This window comes from Ctenopharyngodon idella, chromosome 24, assembly GCF_019924925.1.
Source record: "Ctenopharyngodon idella isolate HZGC_01 chromosome 24, HZGC01, whole genome shotgun sequence".
In the NCBI taxonomy this organism is placed as follows: Eukaryota; Metazoa; Chordata; class Actinopteri; order Cypriniformes; family Xenocyprididae; genus Ctenopharyngodon; species Ctenopharyngodon idella.
In genome coordinates, this window is record NC_067243.1 from 6,188,878 (window position 1) to 6,210,273 (window position 21,396).

Here is a 21,396-nt window from a genome sequence, read left to right on the forward strand (position 1 = left end):
CAATGCTGATTTTATGCTCCGAAAAAAATCATTGATGGATAAAAGGCAAGTTGTGGCCAAATCAAAAATGGACCCAATACAAAGCCCTGTGGGACACCGCTGGTTAAAACAAAGAGCATGGGAGTTGTCAAATGGCTGTTTCATACACTGAAAAAAGTGTATTGAATTTACATGATTTACTCAGTGTAATTTATTAGATTGCACATTTTAGAAAATCAAATTTAGAAGAGGAGCACTATTTTGTTGTGTAGATCACAAATATGTTGATTAAAACGGACAATCTGTGTTTTCTCTTTTTTTTAGCACATCTACAACCTACTAAAGGACATTGAAATTTCTTGCGCTTGATATCATGTGACATGCAGGGTTTGTTAACAGTGAGAATTCTGCTCAAAATACAAACGATATAGACTGATTATTGATTTTGTTGCTTTGATGCCATAAACATATATGACTCGGACAAAATGTGTTAATCAGAAAAAATTTTATTTGCTCAAACTTCAGTTAAGTACTTACAACTGTTGAAAAATATCTTAAGATCTCATCTCATCAAAATTATATAACCCTTTCTGGTACGTGGCATTTTGTATTAACATACATTTCAGGACCATTTTCCTGCAAACCCTTTTACACGTTTGTTTCAAAAGCTAGGACTTTCCAATGCTAAAAAAAAAAATCAACCATGTAAAATTTAGTATTATGTAAAACTATTTTGATTCGACTGTTTACAATCAGCAGCCTAAAAAGCCCATACACATGGAAAACAATGATCTACATGGTTACCGACACGTGCTGCGTGAAACAAACCCAAAGCAAAAACCTACATCACATCCCACCTTCAGTCTTACGATTAAGACAATAATAGTAATGTTCTCTGTGTCCGTCAAGATTCCGAGGTAATGATTCTAATTATCCTCATATTTTTTGGCACTAATACGGAATGCGGAAAGAAAATCAAATTAGATTATAGGAATGAAAGCACATGCTTTTTAACTATAGTAGAACTGCATAAACCCTCATGACATAAACATGCATATAACTGGACTTCACCGTTGCTGTGAGAAGGGTTTGAGATCCTTTCATGATCATTTTTTTAATTTAAGGACATTGATCACTCCTGTACCACTATGGAAGATGGGGAGACATTAAATTACTTTATATACAGCATAACCGAGGTCAAGAAGGATACAGGACATTTTCTGCATACATACAAATATACAAACACACTTTAAACTTCATACCTTCAGTTTCCAAACAAACAAAAAAAAAAAAACATGAAAGTAGTGCCTCTGCAGTCTAAAGACCAAACTGGGACCAAATCAAGATCCAGAACCAAAGCAGGTGAACGAGGGCAACGTTTGGGACCGTAGCTGGGCTTTGGGTTCTGCGTGGACCGCCAGGCCAATGACCTTGTGATCTTTGAGGTGCTTCCTGGATCTAGTTCCTCTGCAGAGTGCTCTGGGCGGCTGTGGTGGCTGCACTGGCGGCTGCGCTCTGGAAGGTGCGGTTTGTAAGGACGCCCTGGGACAATTCCTGCTGTGCCTTCTGAAAACTGGCGCCAGTGCGACGGTAGTTGGAATGAACCTGAAAAACACCAATGACCCATGAATCCAAACCAAAGAGCCACAGATTTTCACTCCAAAATTCTGAGCTACTTACCATTTTCAGTAAAACGACAGACAGCGCGGCACCTGTCGTGAAGAAGGCCGCCACCACCATCATAATGACGCCCACTGCTTTATTACTGCCCATCGCTGTTATGGCATTAATCCAGCCGCTGGAATCAAAAGGAACATAGAGTAACCAATGAATGGGTGTTCCTTCTACATGATGCTTTGCTACTACAAATATGTCCATATGAAAGAATTGTGCATACTTTTTTTGCATTCATTTTTACAGTATTATATATATATATGACTATTTGTAAAAAAAAAAAGAAAAATAATAAATAAATAAAATATAAAAAAATATATAAAATTATTCAATATTAAATTATATTCTATAAAATGAAATGCATATATCAAACAAATACATAATATACAAATTTTATTTATATATATTATGAATTGAAAAATTTATATTTTTTATTTCTAATTGTATTCTCTAAAATATATATATTTGTATGAAAAGAAAACAATTCTAAAACAAATGTTATATATTTCCAACAATATTCTACAATAGCCAATGGATGCTTTTTTGCATTCATTTTTACAGTATATATATATATATATATATACACACACTATTTATATAAAAAGTAATAAATATAGAAAGAAAAAAATAAAATATATAAAATTGTTCAATATTCTATAAAATTAAATGCATAAATCAAACAAATACATTACACAAATTTAAATAATACATAATTTTATATAAATTGTATATATATTTATTTATATATTATAAATTAAAAATGTATATTTTTTGTTTCTAATTGTTTTCTATAAAATATGCATAAACACATTTTATTACATTTATATACATATATATTAATTAAATTCTAAATATTTTTTAAAAAGAAAATTCTAAAACAAATGTTATATATTTCTAACTATATTCTACAATAGTCAAAGCATACTTTTTTGCATTCATTTTTACTATATATATATATATATATATATATAAATACATAAAATTGTTCAGTATTGAATTATATTCTATAAAATTAAATGCATATATCAAACAAATACATAATATACAAATTTCATTAATACATACATATTTAATATATATATATATATATATATATATATATATATATATATATAAATGTAAAAATTATATTTTATTTCTATTGTATTTTACATTTTATTGCATTCATATACATGTATATTCATTAAATTCTAAATATTTTTTTAAAAAGAAAACAATTTTAGAATAAATGTTATATATTTCTAACTATATTCTACAATAGCCTATTTTTCACATTACATGCAAATGAAATACTGATTTGAGCAAATTTATTTATGAATATTTATGAAAACTAAACTAAATGGAAACTAGTTAGAACTTCTAGTTTATAAATTGAAACTGCCACAGATATGCAGGTAATCCCTTGTGTAATCAATTATACAATTTAGCCTCATTATACATAAATATTTAAATCTCAGAATGCTGCAACTGACCAGTCAGAATCAAGAGAGTCTCATATTAATATTCTAATAAAAAGAATGTCATTTTATTAATGGAAGATTACTGAGAAATGAAGCAGGGCAAAGGCTGACAAGCGCTGCTTTAAGAGGAAAAGATAAAGCAAGAAGTTTCAAGTGCAAGAGGACATACTTCAGATAGGAAGCAAGAGTTTTAAAGGAAGTCCAGCAGCAGAAAACCGTTAGTGCAGGAAGAGACACTCGTCAAAGAGACAGGAAGAGAGAGCTGAGTGTCAGAAAGGCATCTGTCAGAGGAGAAAAGACAAACGGTGCAGCTCACAGACGGTTAGTCTGCCTCATTTCTTGGGTGAAATATTCCTTCAATACTCGCTAACCCTCAGTATGAGCAATAGTGATAGAGATCCTTAACAAAAACTACTAGTGAATTATTTTAATCTGGAATGAAACTGTAAAGAAATTAACGCACTTACCTGTTACCCCATAAAGGAATGCCGACGCTCTGAATCACAGACACGACGATTTGAGCGAAGAAAACAAAGAAGAAGAAGAAGAAATTGAAGGAGCTGTCCGACCTGAAAGAGAAATAAATATATGAATCACCGAAGGGACAGAAATGAGCTGACAACATCCTATAAGCTTCTGTTCTCAGCGAGGACGTCATCAGGGTTCTTAAGTTCTTAAGATACATTTTTAGATACATTGTATTCATCAAAAATATCTTAATTTGTGCTCTGAAGATGAACGAAGGTCTTACGGGTGGTTCAGTCTTTTGAACACACTTACTATATACTGAAGGAGACAGAGACTCACCTGAAGGCTTTATAGACGGGCCTGTACCAGCAGAGGAAGGAGCATGGAGTGAAAAGGATGAACCAGAGAATGGAGAGGCCAAAGTCCATGCCTGCTGCTGCGTGAGTGGTGAAGTACGCCAGACAGGCCAGAACGTTGAGAAACAGCGTCACACACTGCCCTGCACACACACACACACACACACGTCAAACAAGAGCTATGCCTGACACGGGTTCAGCTCAATTAAAACTCACCACATTTACTTCAAAAATATTAAACAATAACATCACAGTTTGATCCAATCAAATTCTGATTAATAAAATTCATTCAGTCCAAAAACTCCAGCTCGACACTGAATGTCTCGTTTCAATCACAATACAGAAGTTAAAAGTATTACAGTGAGTCTGAAATGCATTTACTTCCTTAATCTGATGTATTTCTGAGATTATTGGATATACAACTAGTGCTGGATATACAACTAGTAAAACTAGTGCTGTAAAATCGATTATTCGCATCTAACATAAAATTTTGTTAATAATATATGTAATATGTAATATATGTAAATGTGTGTATACACAGAAACACACATATATAATATTAATAAATATAATAATATATACACACACACACACACACATTATGTTTGATGCGATTAATGGATTTGACAGCACTAGTTAAAACTAATTAGTAAAATAGTAAAAAAAAAAAAAAACTTAAAGTATTAAATAAAAAGTATTAAAAAAAATGTAAAAATAAAGTAATAAACTAATAACAGAAATAAAATATAAATATAACACTTAAATATTTAAAAACTTTAAAACTGAAAATTTTAAATAACTAACTGATGTAAAATAATAAATACTAAAATTTTCTAAAACTGAAATAAAAGAAATTAAAGCTAATTAGAAATATCTTTTAAAAAAAAACTAATAAACACGACAAAGGCACATTAAAATGAAAACTGGACATAAAAATAAAGGTTAATTCTAAATAGTAATAAATACTAATAATAAATAAAAAACTGCTTTATATTCAACAAGAAAATAAAATGAGAAATTTTTTCATTTATTTATATATTTATTTTTTTGATGAAAGATTATGAATAATAAACTTTTCTGTACTTGGAACAATGTGCTCTGATGAATCATTCAAACTAAAAGCATTTATATGTAATAATAAAAGAAAAAGCTTGATGTTACGATGTTAAACTCACACATCCACAGGTAATACATCATCTTGCAGAGTCTCTGATGCTCCTGCGGGATCTCCTCAGAGAAGTCCTGGTAGAAGCAAGGCTTGATGGGAAAGAATTTGGGGAGAGGAGGCCAGTTGTTCTGTTTGCCTGAGGAGAAACAGACGGCCAAATCCCACAATGCTTAGCAGGAACTTGTCAAACAGTCACAACAAATAAAGGAGCTATAGATGCGTCTGTTGATTCATGCACCTGTATGTATGCAAATACACTTAGAAGGAAATACTAGCATACTGTGCACTATATATACTGTATACTATTATTATTAAAAGCAGCATGTGACAGGGTTATTACTGTTAACGTGTATAAATAAAGTAATGTCTTAACTTGTGGCAGTCTGATCAAATTATGTGTCAAGAGCATGAAAATTGTGGCTGCAATTACTAGTAGTTTGTTCATCACACTGAAAATGCAATTTGAAGTCAGACGCATTGCATTGTGGGCAGGGCTTGACATTTTTTTTACTTTTTTGCTCACCAGCCACAGCATCTTGACATCGATACTAAGGAGAAAAACTGCCATATAGATATTTTTAATATGATCTCATAATATGGCAGCAGGTATATTAGGCTGCTGTCACTTTAAGACCTGACGCACGGATCCATTATACTGTTACACAACCGTTTTCTTTCTCAACTGTTTACTTTCACTTAAAACATGACTGACTGTGTTTATGTGAATACTCGCCAGGACCGGCATTTTGATGTTATTTTGTGTGTATTTGACTGTTTAAGCGCAATAAGCAGCAGAAAAAGAACTCAATTTAGTACTGAGAGGTGGCTTTATGTGTGCATACTTTGGGTGTGAGAACAAAATCTGCAGGAATGAGTAAAATTATGCGCAATCCCAAACCGAAATTCAAGCCCTGTAACACCAACAATATTCATGCAAAGCAAATGAAACGAGTGAGTGACGGAAGACGGGTTTGTGTATCGACTCGCTGACGGTGAAAGCGCAGCTGGTATCGTGTGTCTGTTCTGTGGAAAATGAGTATTGGAAGTGTTTCAGATATTTCAGTATCGATACAACACTTACATCTATTATTTCAGATGCCTACAAATGAAAAATGCACATATTATACATAAAATTAAACCTGCCACAGTGGCTAGTAGGAGTGACTGCGATACACGCCACTGCTGAAATACACCTGTATTTGACGGGTTGGCGGGTGTTAATTTCAAGCCCTGATTGTGGATACTGTATCTCATGCAAATGTAATGTCCACTGCAGGCTCAGAGGAGTGTGTGTTACCTGTAGGCACTCCTTGGCTCTGCAGCTCTTGTTCTCGTCGGTCCAGCTCAGCGGCTTTCCTCTCCAGCTCCTCCTGCTGTTTGAGCAGATTGGCCTGCGCAGCTGCAGCCGTGGCCTGCGCAGACAGACAGGGGCCGGTTACAACCTCTCAAGACACGCAGAGATTCGGCACATATGTGTGTTTGTGTGAGATGCTGACCTTTGGACTGGGATCCACTGAGGGCTGCAGGACAGCGGGTTGAGACGGGGTGCTGGAGGTTGGAATGGTGCTTCCCTGACACAAAAACAGCTCATTATTGGGATTTTATTGATGAATAATAAAATGCAAAACTTTTTTGTATCATTTCTGTGCATGTATGTCATACTTGTTTAAATCAGTGGAAGCTTATTGCTTTATTACATTAGAGTTCAGAGGACAATCACATAACTCTGCTAAAGATACTCGTCTTACACAACCACTAAAATAATGTTCATTAGACTCACCGAGTTCCCATCAGGAAATGGACTGAAACTTTCAATGCGATCGATTCCAGAGTTGGTCACCTGAGTGACAGACGGATCCTGAAAGAGATGGACATGCTATTATTATTAAGTAATACTAATTTTAATTAATTATTATAATACACACTGTACCAAATCAGCATAATAGAATGATTTCTAAAGGATCATTTGACACTGAAGATTGGAGTAATGATGCTGAAAATTCAGCTTTGATCACAGGAATAAATTACAGTTTAACATAAATTCAGATAGAAATAGCTATTTTAAATTGTAATAATATTTCACAATATTACTGATTTTGCTGTAAAATGCAGCCTTGGCGACCAATTGTGTGTGTGTGTGTGTGTGTGTGTGTGTGTATATATATATAGTCCATGAAATATATTAAATAACTGAATATTATAATTTAACAATAATAATAATAATAATAATACTGTAAAATGATAATATTAGTGTTATATTCTAAATATTTATTATTATTATTAAATGATAATATGCTTAAATGACGTTCATTCAATTATATATATACAGTACCTCACAGAAATGAGTACACCTCTCACATTTTTGTAAAAATTTATTATATCTTTTCATGTGACAACACTGAAGAAATTACACTTTGCTACAGTGCAAAGTAGTGAGTGTACAGCTTGTATAACAGTGTAAATTTGCTGTCCCCTCAAAATAACTCAACACACAGCCATTAATGTCTAAACCGCTGGCCACAAAAGTGAGTACACCCCTAAGTAAAAATGTCCAAATTGGGCCCAATTAGCCATTTTCTCTCCCCGGTATCATGTGACTTGTTAGTGTTACAAGGTCTCAGGTGTGAATGGGGAGCAGGTGTGTTAAATTTGGTGTTATCGCTCTCACTCTCTCATACTGGTCACTGGAAGTTCAACATGGCACCTCATGGCAAAGAACGCTCTGAGGATCTGAAAAAAAAGAGTTGTTGCTCTACATAAAGATGGCGTAGGCTATAAGAAGATTGCCAAGACCCTGAAACTGAGCTGCAGCACGGTGGCAAAGACCATACAGCGGTTTAACAGGACAGGTTCCACTCAGAACAGGCCTCGCCATGGTCGACCAAAGAAGTTGAGTGCATGTGCTCAGCGTCATATCCAGAGGTTGTGTCTAGGAAATAGACGTATGAGTGCTGCTAGCGTTGCTGCAGAGGTTGAAGGGGTGGGGGGGTCAGCCTGTTAGTGCTCAGACCATACGCCGCACACTGCATCAAACTGGTCTGCATGGCTGTCGTCCCAGAAGGGAGCCTCTTCTAAAGATGATGCACAAGAAAGCCCGCAAACAGTTTGCTGAAGACAAGCAGACTAAGGACATGGATTACTGGAACCATGTCCTGTGGTCTGATGAGACCAAGATAAACTTATTTGGTTCAGATGGTGTCAAGCGTGTGTGGCGGCAACCAGGTGAGGAGTACAAAGACAAGTGTTGCCTACAGTCAAGCATGGTGGTGGGAGTGTCATGGTCTGGGGCTGCATGAGTGCTGCCGGCATTGGGGAGCTACAGTTCATTGAGGGAACCATGAATGCCAACATGTACTGTGACATACTGAAGCAGAGCATGATCCCCTCCCTTCGGAGACTGGGCTGCAGGGCAGTATTCCAACATGATAACGACCCCAAACACACCTCCAAGACGACCACTGCCTTGCTAAAGAAGCTGAGGGTACCTAAACCCTATTGAGCATCTGTGGGGCATCCTCAAACGGAAGGTGGAGGAGCGCAAGGTCTCTAACATCCACCAGCTCCGTGATGTCGTCATGGAGGAGTGGAAGAGGACTCCAGTGGCAACCTGTGAAGCTCTGGTGAACTCCATGCCCAAGAGGGTTAAGGCAGTGCTGGAAAATAATGGTGGCCACACAAAATATTGACACTTTGGGCCCAATTTGGACATTTTCACTTAGGGGTGTACTCACTTTTGTGGCCAGATTGAAAACATGATATATGAGGGCGTCACAAGTTTTATTGAGTCACATGCCTCAATTATAATACGCAGTGACATCATCATCACACAGAGGTGAATAGATCACACACATCCCATTATATTTCAGACATCTCTGTGGCCGCAATGAGGAACCAAAATCCTGACATCAGCACTGATCCTTACACACTATTTCACTCGCACTCTCCATCAGTTCAGCATTTCAAACCACAGCAGCCACAGACACGGATCTGACTCGAGCCATTCAGGCATCTCAGGAAATATATTGAGGCATTTCATCTTCATGTGTACATGTTATGATGAAAATGTGAGTGTTGTTTGCCCATGTTCTTCTCTGATATAGGCAGATGAGAACAACATGATCCAAACATTTGTCTGAAGTCGATATAGATTCATCTGGAAGACTCTTCTCCCAAGCGTTCACTTAATATTAATGTGAATCTCCAGCACTCTTTAATCACATGTGGCATTGCATCAGTCTGTCAGAGCAGGACTTTACAGGAAGCAGCTTAAATATTTACCCAGTGTGGGACACAAAAGACAATAGATACAGAGAACTTCCTTTGTCCTCAGAAGGAGAACGATTGAGTTATTTTATTGAAACTAAGCTGTGAAATCTTCTCATTCTGAATGGACGTCAGAAACATTTTAAACGACAAAAATGTAAGAGCACTTGTATATGTGAGCACGTCTCTGCCGTCTGTCCTTACAAACACACCTGCTCTCATTCCCACAGGCCTTGGCCTAGATCAACACAACAGACACACAATGAGAAACAAGTGTGTCTTACAGGATCACAGCAGAGCCAACAATCAGCAAAACTCAGATTATTAAGGTCTAAAATCTGAAATAGCACAAAAACGTCCATCACTGGTCAGTCAAAATGAAATGTCTTGACAATTTTTGTCTTTGCATTTTAAACTTGGACAGGGAGTGTTTTAACAATAAATTACACTAGTATTTTATTACACTTAACCTTTAAATGTGTAGAATTGCAGGAAAGTTCACGTTAATTTCCTGAATCAGACCTAAAATGATCTCTGATGTTCAACTAGCTGGTTAATGACAAGTTATTCAGGATTAACCCATATTCGTTACCTCAACTACAGATCAGCAAATCAACCAAGGGTAACAACTGAAACATTAGCACCTTAAAGTCGGCATGAAATGGAAGTTTCAAGTCTTTTCTTCCCTATTGTGACGTATAGCTGAGTGAAACTGCTTCTCAAACAAGAACAAATGTAGGGCGGGTCTTGATTTTGTCCGTGGGGAACTGATTGGACGGTTGTGGTTTGCTATTGGTGGATCTCATGTGAGTGACAGGCTGCCCCGCCCTCATCATCAGAGAAGAGAAGTCGGTGAAAGAGGGAGGGTAAGTTATTTTGATTAAAAATGATATTTTGACACAAAAATAATAATGTGCACAGATAAATCATTTATAATAAATACTGCAATATTCAATTTAAAAATAAGAATTGTGAGGATGGATGGATGGATAGATTATATATACATAATTATATACAGTACACACATCATGTAAACAAACTTATTTTACTTTGGATTCGATTAATCGCGATTAATCTTTTGACAGCACTAGTAAATATATTTATTTATTTATTATTACTACTACTATTATTATTATTAAATGATAATATGCTTAAATAACAAATGCAATTATTTAATAATAATAAATATAATATTTTTCATCAGTACTTCATGGATCAATTGAAAACATGATGTATGTTTTTATTTTAAGTATAAGTTTTATTGGGTTTTATTGAGTCACATGCTTCTATTACATGATGTATGGTTGAAGTTTTATTGAGTCACATGCCTTAATTACAATACGCAGTGACATCATCATCATCATCATCACAGAGAGGTGAATAGGTCACACACATCCCATTATATTTCAGACATCTCTGGCCACAATGAGGAACCAAGCACTGATCCTTACACACTAATTCACTCATTCTGTCCATCAGTTTATAATAAATACTGCAATATTCCATTCAAAAATAATAATTGTCAGATTTCTCTAAAGACATTCTCTTCTGGCCATAACAATCAACAGGTAATATGATACACACCTCATGAAACATGATATACAAAGTGAAAAGTGATACTTTCATGAATCAAAAGCATCAAGCTCAGCAGAGCTCAAATCACTGCATGTATAACTAAATCTGAATTATGATTCTGTTCCAGCAGACGAGCGATCTGTGTTTCCCGTCGAGGCGGAGGTGGAGTATCTGGCAGGAATGTTTGCTTTGTGCATAACTCAATATTCTGCGGCATTAGAGGTGGAAAAAACAATATCAGACTCCAGACAATGAAAACACAACAAAGATGCCAGATGACAAACAGACTGTAAGAATATCAGTCCGCAGGTGACACTTAAACTACGATTAAAATCTCAAATTCATTGAGAAATGACACGCCATATTTTTACTTTTATAAATATGCATTTGTCACACAGCAAGACTATTGAAATGAACTGCAAAAACAATAAAAAATGTTAATAAATGGACCAAAAATATACACTTTGCCTTTTGCATTCATATTTACATACATTTTTAACCCAAATTTTATGTTATTTGTCAAATATTCTGTCGACATCCTGACCTGTTAAGCATATAATAATGTATTTATAATGCATGTAGCATATATAATGTATATTTTTGTTATAGTGCATGCCATATTTTTTTTAATTAAAAATTGCATTTATCACACAGTAAAGCTACTGAAATGAACTGGAAAAAGAAAAAACGTAAATAATGGCACCTAAAATACACACTTTGCATTCATATTTATGTGGGTCATTGACGAATAAGGTTTTTAAAAGTTAAAAAAAAAAAAAAAACATAATGGAGATATAATTAATTTTGAAGTTTTAGTAAGTGTTAACAATGAGATTATGTGGTTTTTATAATCAATTAAAACTGCTTTTAGCGGTTGTACCGAATGACCTGATGTTTCGGGACATGCGTATGATCAAGTGAAAACATGAATTTTCAAATAGTTGAGAGTTAGTTACTTTGCTTCACGACCATGTGGTCCTTTGCAGGTGTCTGAATGATGTCACATCCTGTCACATGATATTGACTGCATGACTTGATCCAAAATGGTCCCTTTATATTGGTTACTCCAAATGACATCAATGAAATTCATTTTTCCGGACATTTTTTCTCATAACAAAGCAATGACTTCTACACATAAATTTAATACCATTTTGATAAATGATGTTATAAAATCATGCCAGAATAAAAAATATATACATTTATTACATTTTAAGATATTTTAATCACAAATGAAATGGCTGTATTGGCCTTTGGACGGTCAAACCGAATGACCTTTTGACACTTCAAAATCTTTAAAATACCTTTATAAGTAGCAAAATATAATTAAAACCTTTTGGATTCAATAAAAGAGATCTAGTTGTACTACCTTACATACTTTAGATGTCATATCTCTGTTTTTTTATTATTATTAAGGCCTTTGGACAAAAAAAAAAAAAAGACCCGTCTTGTCATTGACCCATTTACATTTTAACCCCAAAATTTTAAACTGCATGTTATTTGTCAAATATACTGTTGAAATACTGACCTGTTAACTTAGCATATAATAAAATAATAATAATAATGGATCATTATTATATAATGTAGCATATATAATGTCTATTTTTTATTGTTATAGTGCATGCCATATTTTGTTTTTAATTTAATAATTAGGCATTTGTCACACAGCATGGCTACTGATGTGAACTGCAAAAAAAAAGAAGCAGCAAAAATTCGTGTCTAAATGCAATATATATATAATATAAATGTACGCATTACACATAGAACTTTATCAAATACCTCATTGTGAGATCCTGACCTCTTTGTCATGTTTGTGGTTTTCACTCAATAAAGAAAATGCATTATTTCAGTTAATAATAATGACACAGCATTATGACAGCCCTGCATGTCTTGATCAGATGTATTCAGAAATCTGAGTTTTGTCTGACGCATTACAGATTATGTGGCGCATTAGAGATCATGAAGGAATGAACAGTCGTGCACAGGTGATCAGAGCCTCGCACTCACTGTATGACTCACGGTATCACATTCAGGCAGTTATAATGTTATTGCGCTTTACGTTGTTGTGACATTAACAGGAGTGGCTCTCTGGCCTTCAGCGTGTCATCAAACCTGCGCGGATCCACACCCTTCACCAGCGACAAATAACAAACTAACAACCCGCATCAGCGACCATGACACGTCAACGGCCGAACCGAGCTCATCTGACCCAAAACTCCCATCATCATCACCACCACCACAAGCCCTGCGAAACTCCCTTAAACATCAGCTTTAACCCCTCAGAAGCGCTTCTCCTGTGGCCCGCGCGTTTCTCACCTGGAAAGGATTAACGTCGACTGTCTCTTCAAACGGGTTTGAGTCAAATCCCGACATTATAATGGGCTTTATCCGCCTTTAGAGTCCAAACTGAGCGGCACCAGAGCTACGAATACTGCTGTTTCCTCTCTGCACTTCCGTAGTGAGTGCGTGACGCGCATGCGCTGCAGATCTTCCTGCGACGTCATCAGAAGACGAAGACGGTTGTTAATTTTATGATTATTAGTATTTATTTGTTCTATCTTCAATAAAATAAAAAATAAAATAATAATAAAATAAAATAAAATTATTATGAGGTAAACTTTTATATTCTGCATTAAAAACGATATATCCACAAACAAAATGTTCAACCTAGATTTCACCTCTTTTTTAAGGAACTCGATAAACGAGTTTTTAAAACGATTAACAATTAAAAAATAGCACTTAATTAAATTGTATCAAGATTTTCTCTTTTTTTTATTAGAAAGATCTGTATTGTATTTCTTTAAATTGTGGTCATTTGTAATTTTACGGTTTTGCTTTTTTTTTGTATTAACTTAAAATTAAAATTAAACGTGCATTAATTTTATTTTACAATATGAATAATATTTATTTACATCTACAGGCTCGTGATTGGTTGTCGAGCTGTGACGTCACCGACGTGACTGTAAACGTCGCAGACATGGCGGAAGTGAAAGGTCAGTTTAATCTTACTTCACATTTCATTCTTTATTTTATAAAACATTCAGTCACAAGCAGCGCAAATGCCTGAGGTTAAAACAGGACTGGTTGTTGTTATCGTTGATTTGTACGGATGGATTAGTTATTTGTGCGGTTGTTCGGCATCCAGTCTGATGCTGGATTTGAGTGTGTAAGCGTTTCTCATCAATGAGATTCACATCCATCCATTCATTCATCCATATGCCATCAGATGAATGTGTTTGAAAAGCGTCTTTCACGCGTTTGTGTGCACACTCGGTTTAGTTGACAGCACGGTCAGATGTCAGTATCTCTTGTTTCGCAGTGTTTCCACTGTGCTGTGTGGTGCAGAACTACGCCTGGGGTAAAGTGGGTCTGGACAGTGAGGTGGCGCGGCTCGTGCTCGGTGGAGACTCTCAGGCTCTCATAGAGGAGGCCAAACCCTACGCAGAGGTACAGTATGGATCATCCCGAAAAACCCAAATCACAGCAGGGAGTCACAACCTACTGACACAAGAAGAACCCCCACCCAGACTCTCAGACAACAGAAATATTTAAAAAAAATCATGAATTTTTTTTTTTATATATCTTCCCAATGGATAACTGGATGAAACCCTTGTATAGTTCGCCCGGTAATAATAATAATAATAATAATTTTATCATTACTATTATTATTTTCTGTGCTGTAATAAAAATAAAAAACACTCATGTTTGAGAAAGCAAAAGAGAGCTGTAGAGACCTTCAAACTGCATAATAATTATTATTATTGTTGTTATTAATGTTATTATACACTCTTGCAATAAAAATAATAATATTAATAACTCACTTTTGAGAGCTCATCAGCCAAAAGAGACTTTCAAACTGGTTGAGTGTGATGGAACCACACATTATTATTATTGATATTATTATTATTAATTTACACGCTTCAGTAATAATAATAATAATAATAACTCAATTTTGAGAGCCTGTCAGCCAAAAGAGACTTTCAGACTGTTTGAGTGCGATGGAACCACACACTATTATTATTAATATTATTATTGTGTAATATATTATTTAAGTTATTACTTAATAACCCTTTTTTCCCTACCTATCTAACAGTCATTTGTTATTTTACTTCAGTTTTGCATTCTTTGTCTCATTTAAAATGAGACCATGTCAATATGTTAACTTAATATTTCTTCATTTGAAAAAGCATGTATTATACAGTTCTTAATATGATTGTGGAAGTTCTGTAAAGAGTCATTCTTCATCCTGTGCTTGTGTTTATTGTGTAACACACTTTAACAAGCTCAAGTGTCTCTGAAAATAGCAGCTCAAAGGTCAGCCTGACATTCACTTTGTGGCAGCCTATTAATAAAGCCACAGCATGTGTTCGGATGTTTTATTGTTGTATAAATAACCTTCTTAAAGGACCCCCAGTGTACTTCTTCATTTCTGGTTGTGTTACTTCTGCAGCAACTCTGCACTTTTAAGAGCACTTAATAATAAGAAACAAAACAAATCTCTGATCATTCCATCTTTGTTTTCTGTTGTCTTTCCAGCTTTGGATGGGTGCTCACCCCAAAGGTGACGCTCTTATCAAAGACAACAGGATATCCCAGAGGACACTGGGACAGTGGATTGCAGATTTCCCAGGGTGCCTGGGGTCAAAGGTCAAGGACACATTCCACGGGCAGCTCCCTTTCCTTTTTAAAGTGCTGTCCGTCAACACGGCTCTGTCCATCCAGGCGCATCCCAACAGGGTGAGATCGGAGACAGTTTCCCTTATTAAAAAAGTACTATGGTACAGTAATGGTGTATTACCACAAACAGAATGATTAGCATGTTTAATGTTGTTACCTGACAGGAGTTGGCTGCCAGACTCCATGCGCAGTTTCCTGAACATTACCCAGACAACAACCACAAACCGGAGATGGCCATCGCACTCACTCAGTTTGAAGGGCTCTGCGGCTTTCGGCCAATGGATGAAATCTTGGGCTTCCTCAAAAGTGGGTGTTTAGTGAACTAAACAAGACAACACTGTTTTTCAGCTGGAGATAATAAAATATGTGATAGTCTAACTCAAAATTGCACCCCATTTACATTGTTGTTATTATTATGTATTTGTCATTGAATATCCCGACACCTGGAAATATGTCATATTGCAGAAGTTTAGTGTGTAATATTTATTTATACATTATTCACCACTGATACTGAATCATTGTTAGCTTCTCTATATTATACATGATTTTGTTTTGTACTTCGCTGTTCCCACACAAATACACAAACATTTTTGGAAATTGTACTAAAAAAAAAAATTTACTAAGCAAGATCATTAAGTTTAGAGAACAAACATTATTTAAATTAATGAATAAAATCATAAATAATAATGATGATTATTTTAATATTTATTAACATAAATTATAAATTATTATAATGTAATATAATTTACTAATTATATTTATTAATATAATAAATTGTTAATTATAATTATATTAATATAATTATAATTATTATAATTATAAATTGTAATATAAATACAGATATTAATATTTGAAAATAAAAAATATATATTTTAAATTATTAAATATTTAAAAAAAAATAGAATATTTAAATATTATATATATATATTATAAATTATAATATAAATTATATTAATATTTAAAAAATTAAATCTAATCAAATATAAAATATAAAACATAATTTAAATTAAATATTTAAAAAAATAATAAAATATTTAAATATATATATATATATTATATAAATTAGAATATAAAGAATATTAATATTTAAAAAAATAAATCTAATCAAATATACAATAAAAATATATAATTTAAATTATTAAATATTTAAAAATATATAAAATATATTTAAATATATATTTATTTATTTAAGAACATCAATACAATATTAGTTCAAACCATACAAAATTTAAGAAATGAACAATTTTGAGTGACTTTTCGCAATAGAAGTGCCTTGGCTGCTCTTATAAATAGTGATTTAATAAAAGAGGTCTGTGCTTCTGATCTGAGACCAGCTGGATGTTCCTCTGGTGTGTGGTTTTCAGATGTCCCAGAGTTCCGTGCGCTGATCGGTAATGAAGCTGCTGAGGAGCTCCAGAGCGCGGTGGGAGACCCTGGACCGAACGTCTCTCGCTCTGAAGAAATGTTTCACCAGAATGATGAACTGTGAGAAGAAGCTGTTTGTGGATCAGCTCAACATGTTAGTCAAACGAATCTCAGAGGAAGGTGAGAGGAAACTTGTGCCAGCTCATTACTAACGTGCTCTTCAAGACCGGCTCTGTTGCATCTATTTGATCTATTATGATGAAACTCGTCTGACCTGTTCTTTTGTTCCAGAGGCTGCAGGCAAAGACACCTCAGCAAGTAATGGAGAACTGCTGCTCCGGCTGCATTCCCAGTATCCGGGGGACATCGGATGCTTTTCCATTTACTTCCTGAACCGTATTGTGCTGCAGCCGGGGGAGGCCATGTTTCTGGGGGCAAATGAGCCTCATGCCTATCTGTCTGGAGGTCAGATGTCACTACATCACTAATAAAACATGTATCTTGGACATGTACCATGGTAAACCCAGGGTATATCTTTGTAAAGTCTAAAAAAACTCAATTTTGAACAAATTTAAATAGATAATATTAGCAAATCATGCTTTAAGCAGGTAATATTAGTGAAACATATTTATTCACTATTAATTTAATGTTTATTAATATTCATTTATTCCATATATTAATTTAGTTGTACTTTTTGTGGTATATATTCGATAATATTCACTTAGTATTCATTTAATGTTCATTAATATTCATTTATTGGTTGTGTCATTGAACTTTGCGTGAAATATATTCATTAATATTCACTTAATAATCCATAATATTCATTCAATATTAATTTATTCCATGTAGATTGTGTAATTGTACTTTTTGTTAAATATATTCATTAATATTCACTTAATAATCAATAATATTCATTTAATATTCATTTATTCCATGTAAGTTGTGTAGTTGTACTTTTTGTGAAATATATTCATTAATACTCACTTAATAATCCATAATATTAATTTAATATTAATTCCATGTTGGTTGTGTAGTTTAACTTTTTGTTAAATCAATTCATTAATATTCATTTATAATCATTTATTCCAATTAGGTTGTTTAGTTGTACTTTTTTGTGTTTATGTTTATTAACACTCATTTAATAATCCATAATATTCATTTAATACTCATTAATATTAATTTATTCCATTTAGGATGTGTAGTTGTACTTTTTTTGTGAAATATATTATGTAATGTTCATTTAATAATTCATAATATTCATTTAATATTCAGTTATTCCATGTAGGTTGTGTCATACTTTTTGTGAAATCTATTCATCATTCACTTAATATTTATTCATTTGCATAATATTATTCAGTATTTATGTATTCCGTGTGTAACCATTCTCTGAATCCCGCAGACTGTGTGGAGTGTATGGCATGTTCTGATAACACTGTACGTGCCGGACTGACTCCCAAATACATTGACGTGGACACGCTGTGTGAGATGTTGAATTACAGCCCGGCTCCGGTCAGTGCCAAAATCTTCCCCTGCGTGCGGGACAACAGCGACCCCTGTGTCTACCTCTACGACCCTCCTGTGCCAGACTTCAGCGTCATGAGAATACAGGTGCGCCACACATCTGAGTTGTCTTTTCCTCAAAATATTTACAGAAACTTGACGCAGTTACATTGTTACACCAGTAGGTGGCGACAAGTGACTGTTTAAAAAAATGTGTTTGTCATTGAATCATTCATTCAAAACATTTTGTTCAAAAATGCTGATTCATCCAGTAATGAAACAAGTATTTATGAGGGAGTCATTGAATCATTCATTTATCCAGAATTGTGCAGCTCTAATATTAATATTATAGTAATATTATGCTCATTTTCCTGGTGTTGTTGTTCAGATCCCCGCCTCAGTGCGGCAGTACACTGTGAGCGCGCTGGAATCTGCCGGCATCCTGTTGGTTATTGACGGAGAGGCCGCCGCCACGTCTGCTGCCGCCCTCTCTGACATGACTCTGAAACGAGGCTCCGTGCTCTTCATTTCAGCCAACGAGAGTGTCTCGTTACAGGTGACATCATCGACGGGCATGACCATGTTCAGAGCCTGCTGCTTACTGTAGGAGACGTCCGTTCATAAACGTCCAGCGTCCATCTGTTCTGTCCTAATCAAAACCAACCGCTGAAACAAAGTTCAAGTAGAAACCAAGTTCCCATGTTTTTGGCTTCATCACAAACTTGCATGATGAATAAACCCCTCTTTAGTCAGAAATAATGATTATTATGATGACATTTAGTGTTAAAATTAACCAAAAAAAAAAAAAAAAAAAAAAACTAAATATAAATAATGAAACGGTTTGAATTATGATTAAGGTTCTGCATGCATGTTCTTTTGAAATATGTAAAAGTATATGAATTCCTTTAAGTCAACATGAAACGCTGTTCACAACCATTTTACTTTAATAATGTGACATAATTACCAGGGTATTCAATCAGAAAAAAACAGGAAGGGATTTGATTGGATGGTGAAAAGTGGGCGTTTCAGAATGAGTTTAAACCACCAGCATTAAATGAATTATTGGTAGGGTTTTTAGAAAGGATGTTTTACCTACAACAGTAACCTAAATCAATAGCTAACTTGGTATTGGCTAACAACATGCAGTAGTCCGCACGACTTTGGTGATGTCTGCAAAAATTCTGTTACATTGTGATGAAAGATTACGAAGACAAAACATTTTTTTTCTTTCAAATATCTCGCACTGATTAATCATTAATAAAAAGAACAGGAACGTCTTATAGGGGCTATATGTAAGAATTTCCGCTGTTTTATTGCCAATGTGTGAACAGAATGCAACGAAACTTAAAAAACGACACCTTCCCCATCTTCCTAGGTCGTCTATGAAAGCCTGTAGACTGATTTTTATGTGAGGGACTCGGGACGTTTTTGCCGGGAAAATCAAAAGGATGCGACGGTTACGCGCGCTCCTGACAGCCTCTCGTCCGTTCTATGGTACATGAAATGAATGCTTGATAATGCCAAAAGATTTATTCTGTACTGTAATGTCAGTGTGTCAAGCCAGATCTCTGTCTGTAGTCTCGGATATACTTTATAATCAAATTATCATAACAATGTAATTTTAATTACCTCATCATCTGTCGACACGATTAACTGCAGAGCTTGTGCAAGCATATCCACATCGCTATGATCGGTTGTTTTCTGAACTACTGCTTTGTCACCGCTGTCATTTTTGTTGTGTTTATTTTGGTTTTGAGAGGAAAGTGTGCGCACATGTTTACATATTCATCTAAACGTCCCTCTCAGCCCATTCACGCCATGAACTATAACTATAAAGCTGACTATAACGATAACTATATTTGCGTCAACACCAATGAACGATAAGCATATCCCCGCTGAGTATATCGCGGCATTGAATCACGTTCAGTCTCTTGTACGTGACGTGTGCACGAGCACGAGCAATAAATTGCTGGCTGCAGTTCACTTAACGGCCACCAGTGTCGCTAATAACAATTGTTTCTGAATTCTACATATAGCCTCTTTTAAAGAAAGTAAATACGGTCAGTTGTGATTTCATGTTGACGCATAAATTAAACGCATGATCACGGATGCATGATCACTCGCTATTGGCTGCAAGATAATAAACATTTTATAAAATTGAATTTGTTCTTTTAGAGATTTCTTTTGCATAAGGACGTAAAATAAAACCAAGATGGAGGACAGTAACAATTTTACTTTTACATAAAAATCTGGTAACGTAGACTTGAGACCAATTTTAACGTTTTTAGACCTTTTTCATGGTATTACTGCTGAAGAACAACGTTGTTGCAGACAATACTCTTCCATGAAGAACTTCCATGGTAAAACAATTTAGGGTTTTATTGATCAAGTTCAAGTGACAGGCAAAAGTTTTGTGATTTGATTACCAGTGCAACTGATTTTAAAAACCCTGTAACCTGAAAAAGTGTTTTCATACATGTGAAACTTTGTTACCGATTTTTATTCTCCCTTATTAGTGACTGTACGGCTTGATCTGTGGTTGTTTTATTGCTGTAGTTGTATTTGCACTACAAGTGTGGAGAGCACAAAGGATGCTGGGAATTACTGGCACCTGATGTTTGTTTACTGTATTTTTAGTGCCCTCTTCAGATTCATATGTGTGAAACCAGAAGCCTGACCTCAAACCTGTTGGTTTCCGGGATTATTTCTATATTTTTTCAGCTGTATTCTTCTGAAGTGTAATGGGATCAAAGCATGCATTTGACAGCTAAAGTGAGAGTCTGAATGATTGAATGTATGGCACTTTCTGAGCTGTAATGGAGCATGTGTCTGATAAGAGGAACTCTGTATGTAATTGTAATCCCTAATAAATAACGGTTCTGTAATCTTTCACCTGCTCACTTCTGACCAGTTT

The 21,396-nt window shown here is 34.8% G+C and overlaps 2 protein-coding genes across 2 annotated transcripts; one reads left to right on the forward strand and one right to left on the reverse strand.

Annotated features, from left to right (window-relative positions):
• Positions 1-467: 467 nt before the first annotated feature.
• Positions 468-13,409, reverse strand: scamp2 (secretory carrier membrane protein 2). Its single transcript, XM_051883111.1, has 9 exons — positions 13,257-13,409; positions 6,886-6,963; positions 6,602-6,676; positions 6,403-6,517; positions 5,113-5,241; positions 3,921-4,080; positions 3,581-3,682; positions 1,660-1,777; positions 468-1,584 (listed from the first exon to the last, which is right to left on the reverse strand). Exons 1-9 carry the CDS (start codon positions 13,311-13,313, stop codon positions 1,438-1,440), a joined length of 981 nt encoding a protein of 326 aa, XP_051739071.1. The 5' UTR covers positions 13,314-13,409; the 3' UTR covers positions 468-1,437.
• On the forward strand, positions 13,327-21,372 carry mpi (mannose phosphate isomerase). The gene is given in 10 exon segments (XM_051883110.1): positions 13,327-13,459; positions 13,861-13,933; positions 14,260-14,387; positions 15,477-15,677; positions 15,782-15,923; positions 16,982-17,049; positions 17,051-17,162; positions 17,274-17,447; positions 18,382-18,590; positions 18,871-21,372. Coding segments are annotated over 9 exon segments (1,269 nt in total). The 5' UTR covers positions 13,327-13,459; positions 13,861-13,917; the 3' UTR covers positions 19,090-21,372.
• The last annotated feature ends 24 nt before the right edge of the window (positions 21,373-21,396 follow it).

Excerpts from the sequence above, each read along its gene's own strand:
- scamp2 (XM_051883111.1), bottom strand. The coding sequence starts at position 13,313 with ATGTCGGGATTTGACTCAAACCCGTTTGAAGAGACAGTCGACGTTAAT. Across the intron at positions 6,677-6,885 it reads CATTTCCTGATGGGAACTCG|GGAAGCACCATTCCAACCTC; the intron begins GTGAGTCTAATG and ends TTTTTGTGTCAG. Across the intron at positions 3,683-3,920 it reads CCCGTCTATAAAGCCTTCAG|GTCGGACAGCTCCTTCAATT; the intron begins GTGAGTCTCTGT and ends TTTCTCTTTCAG.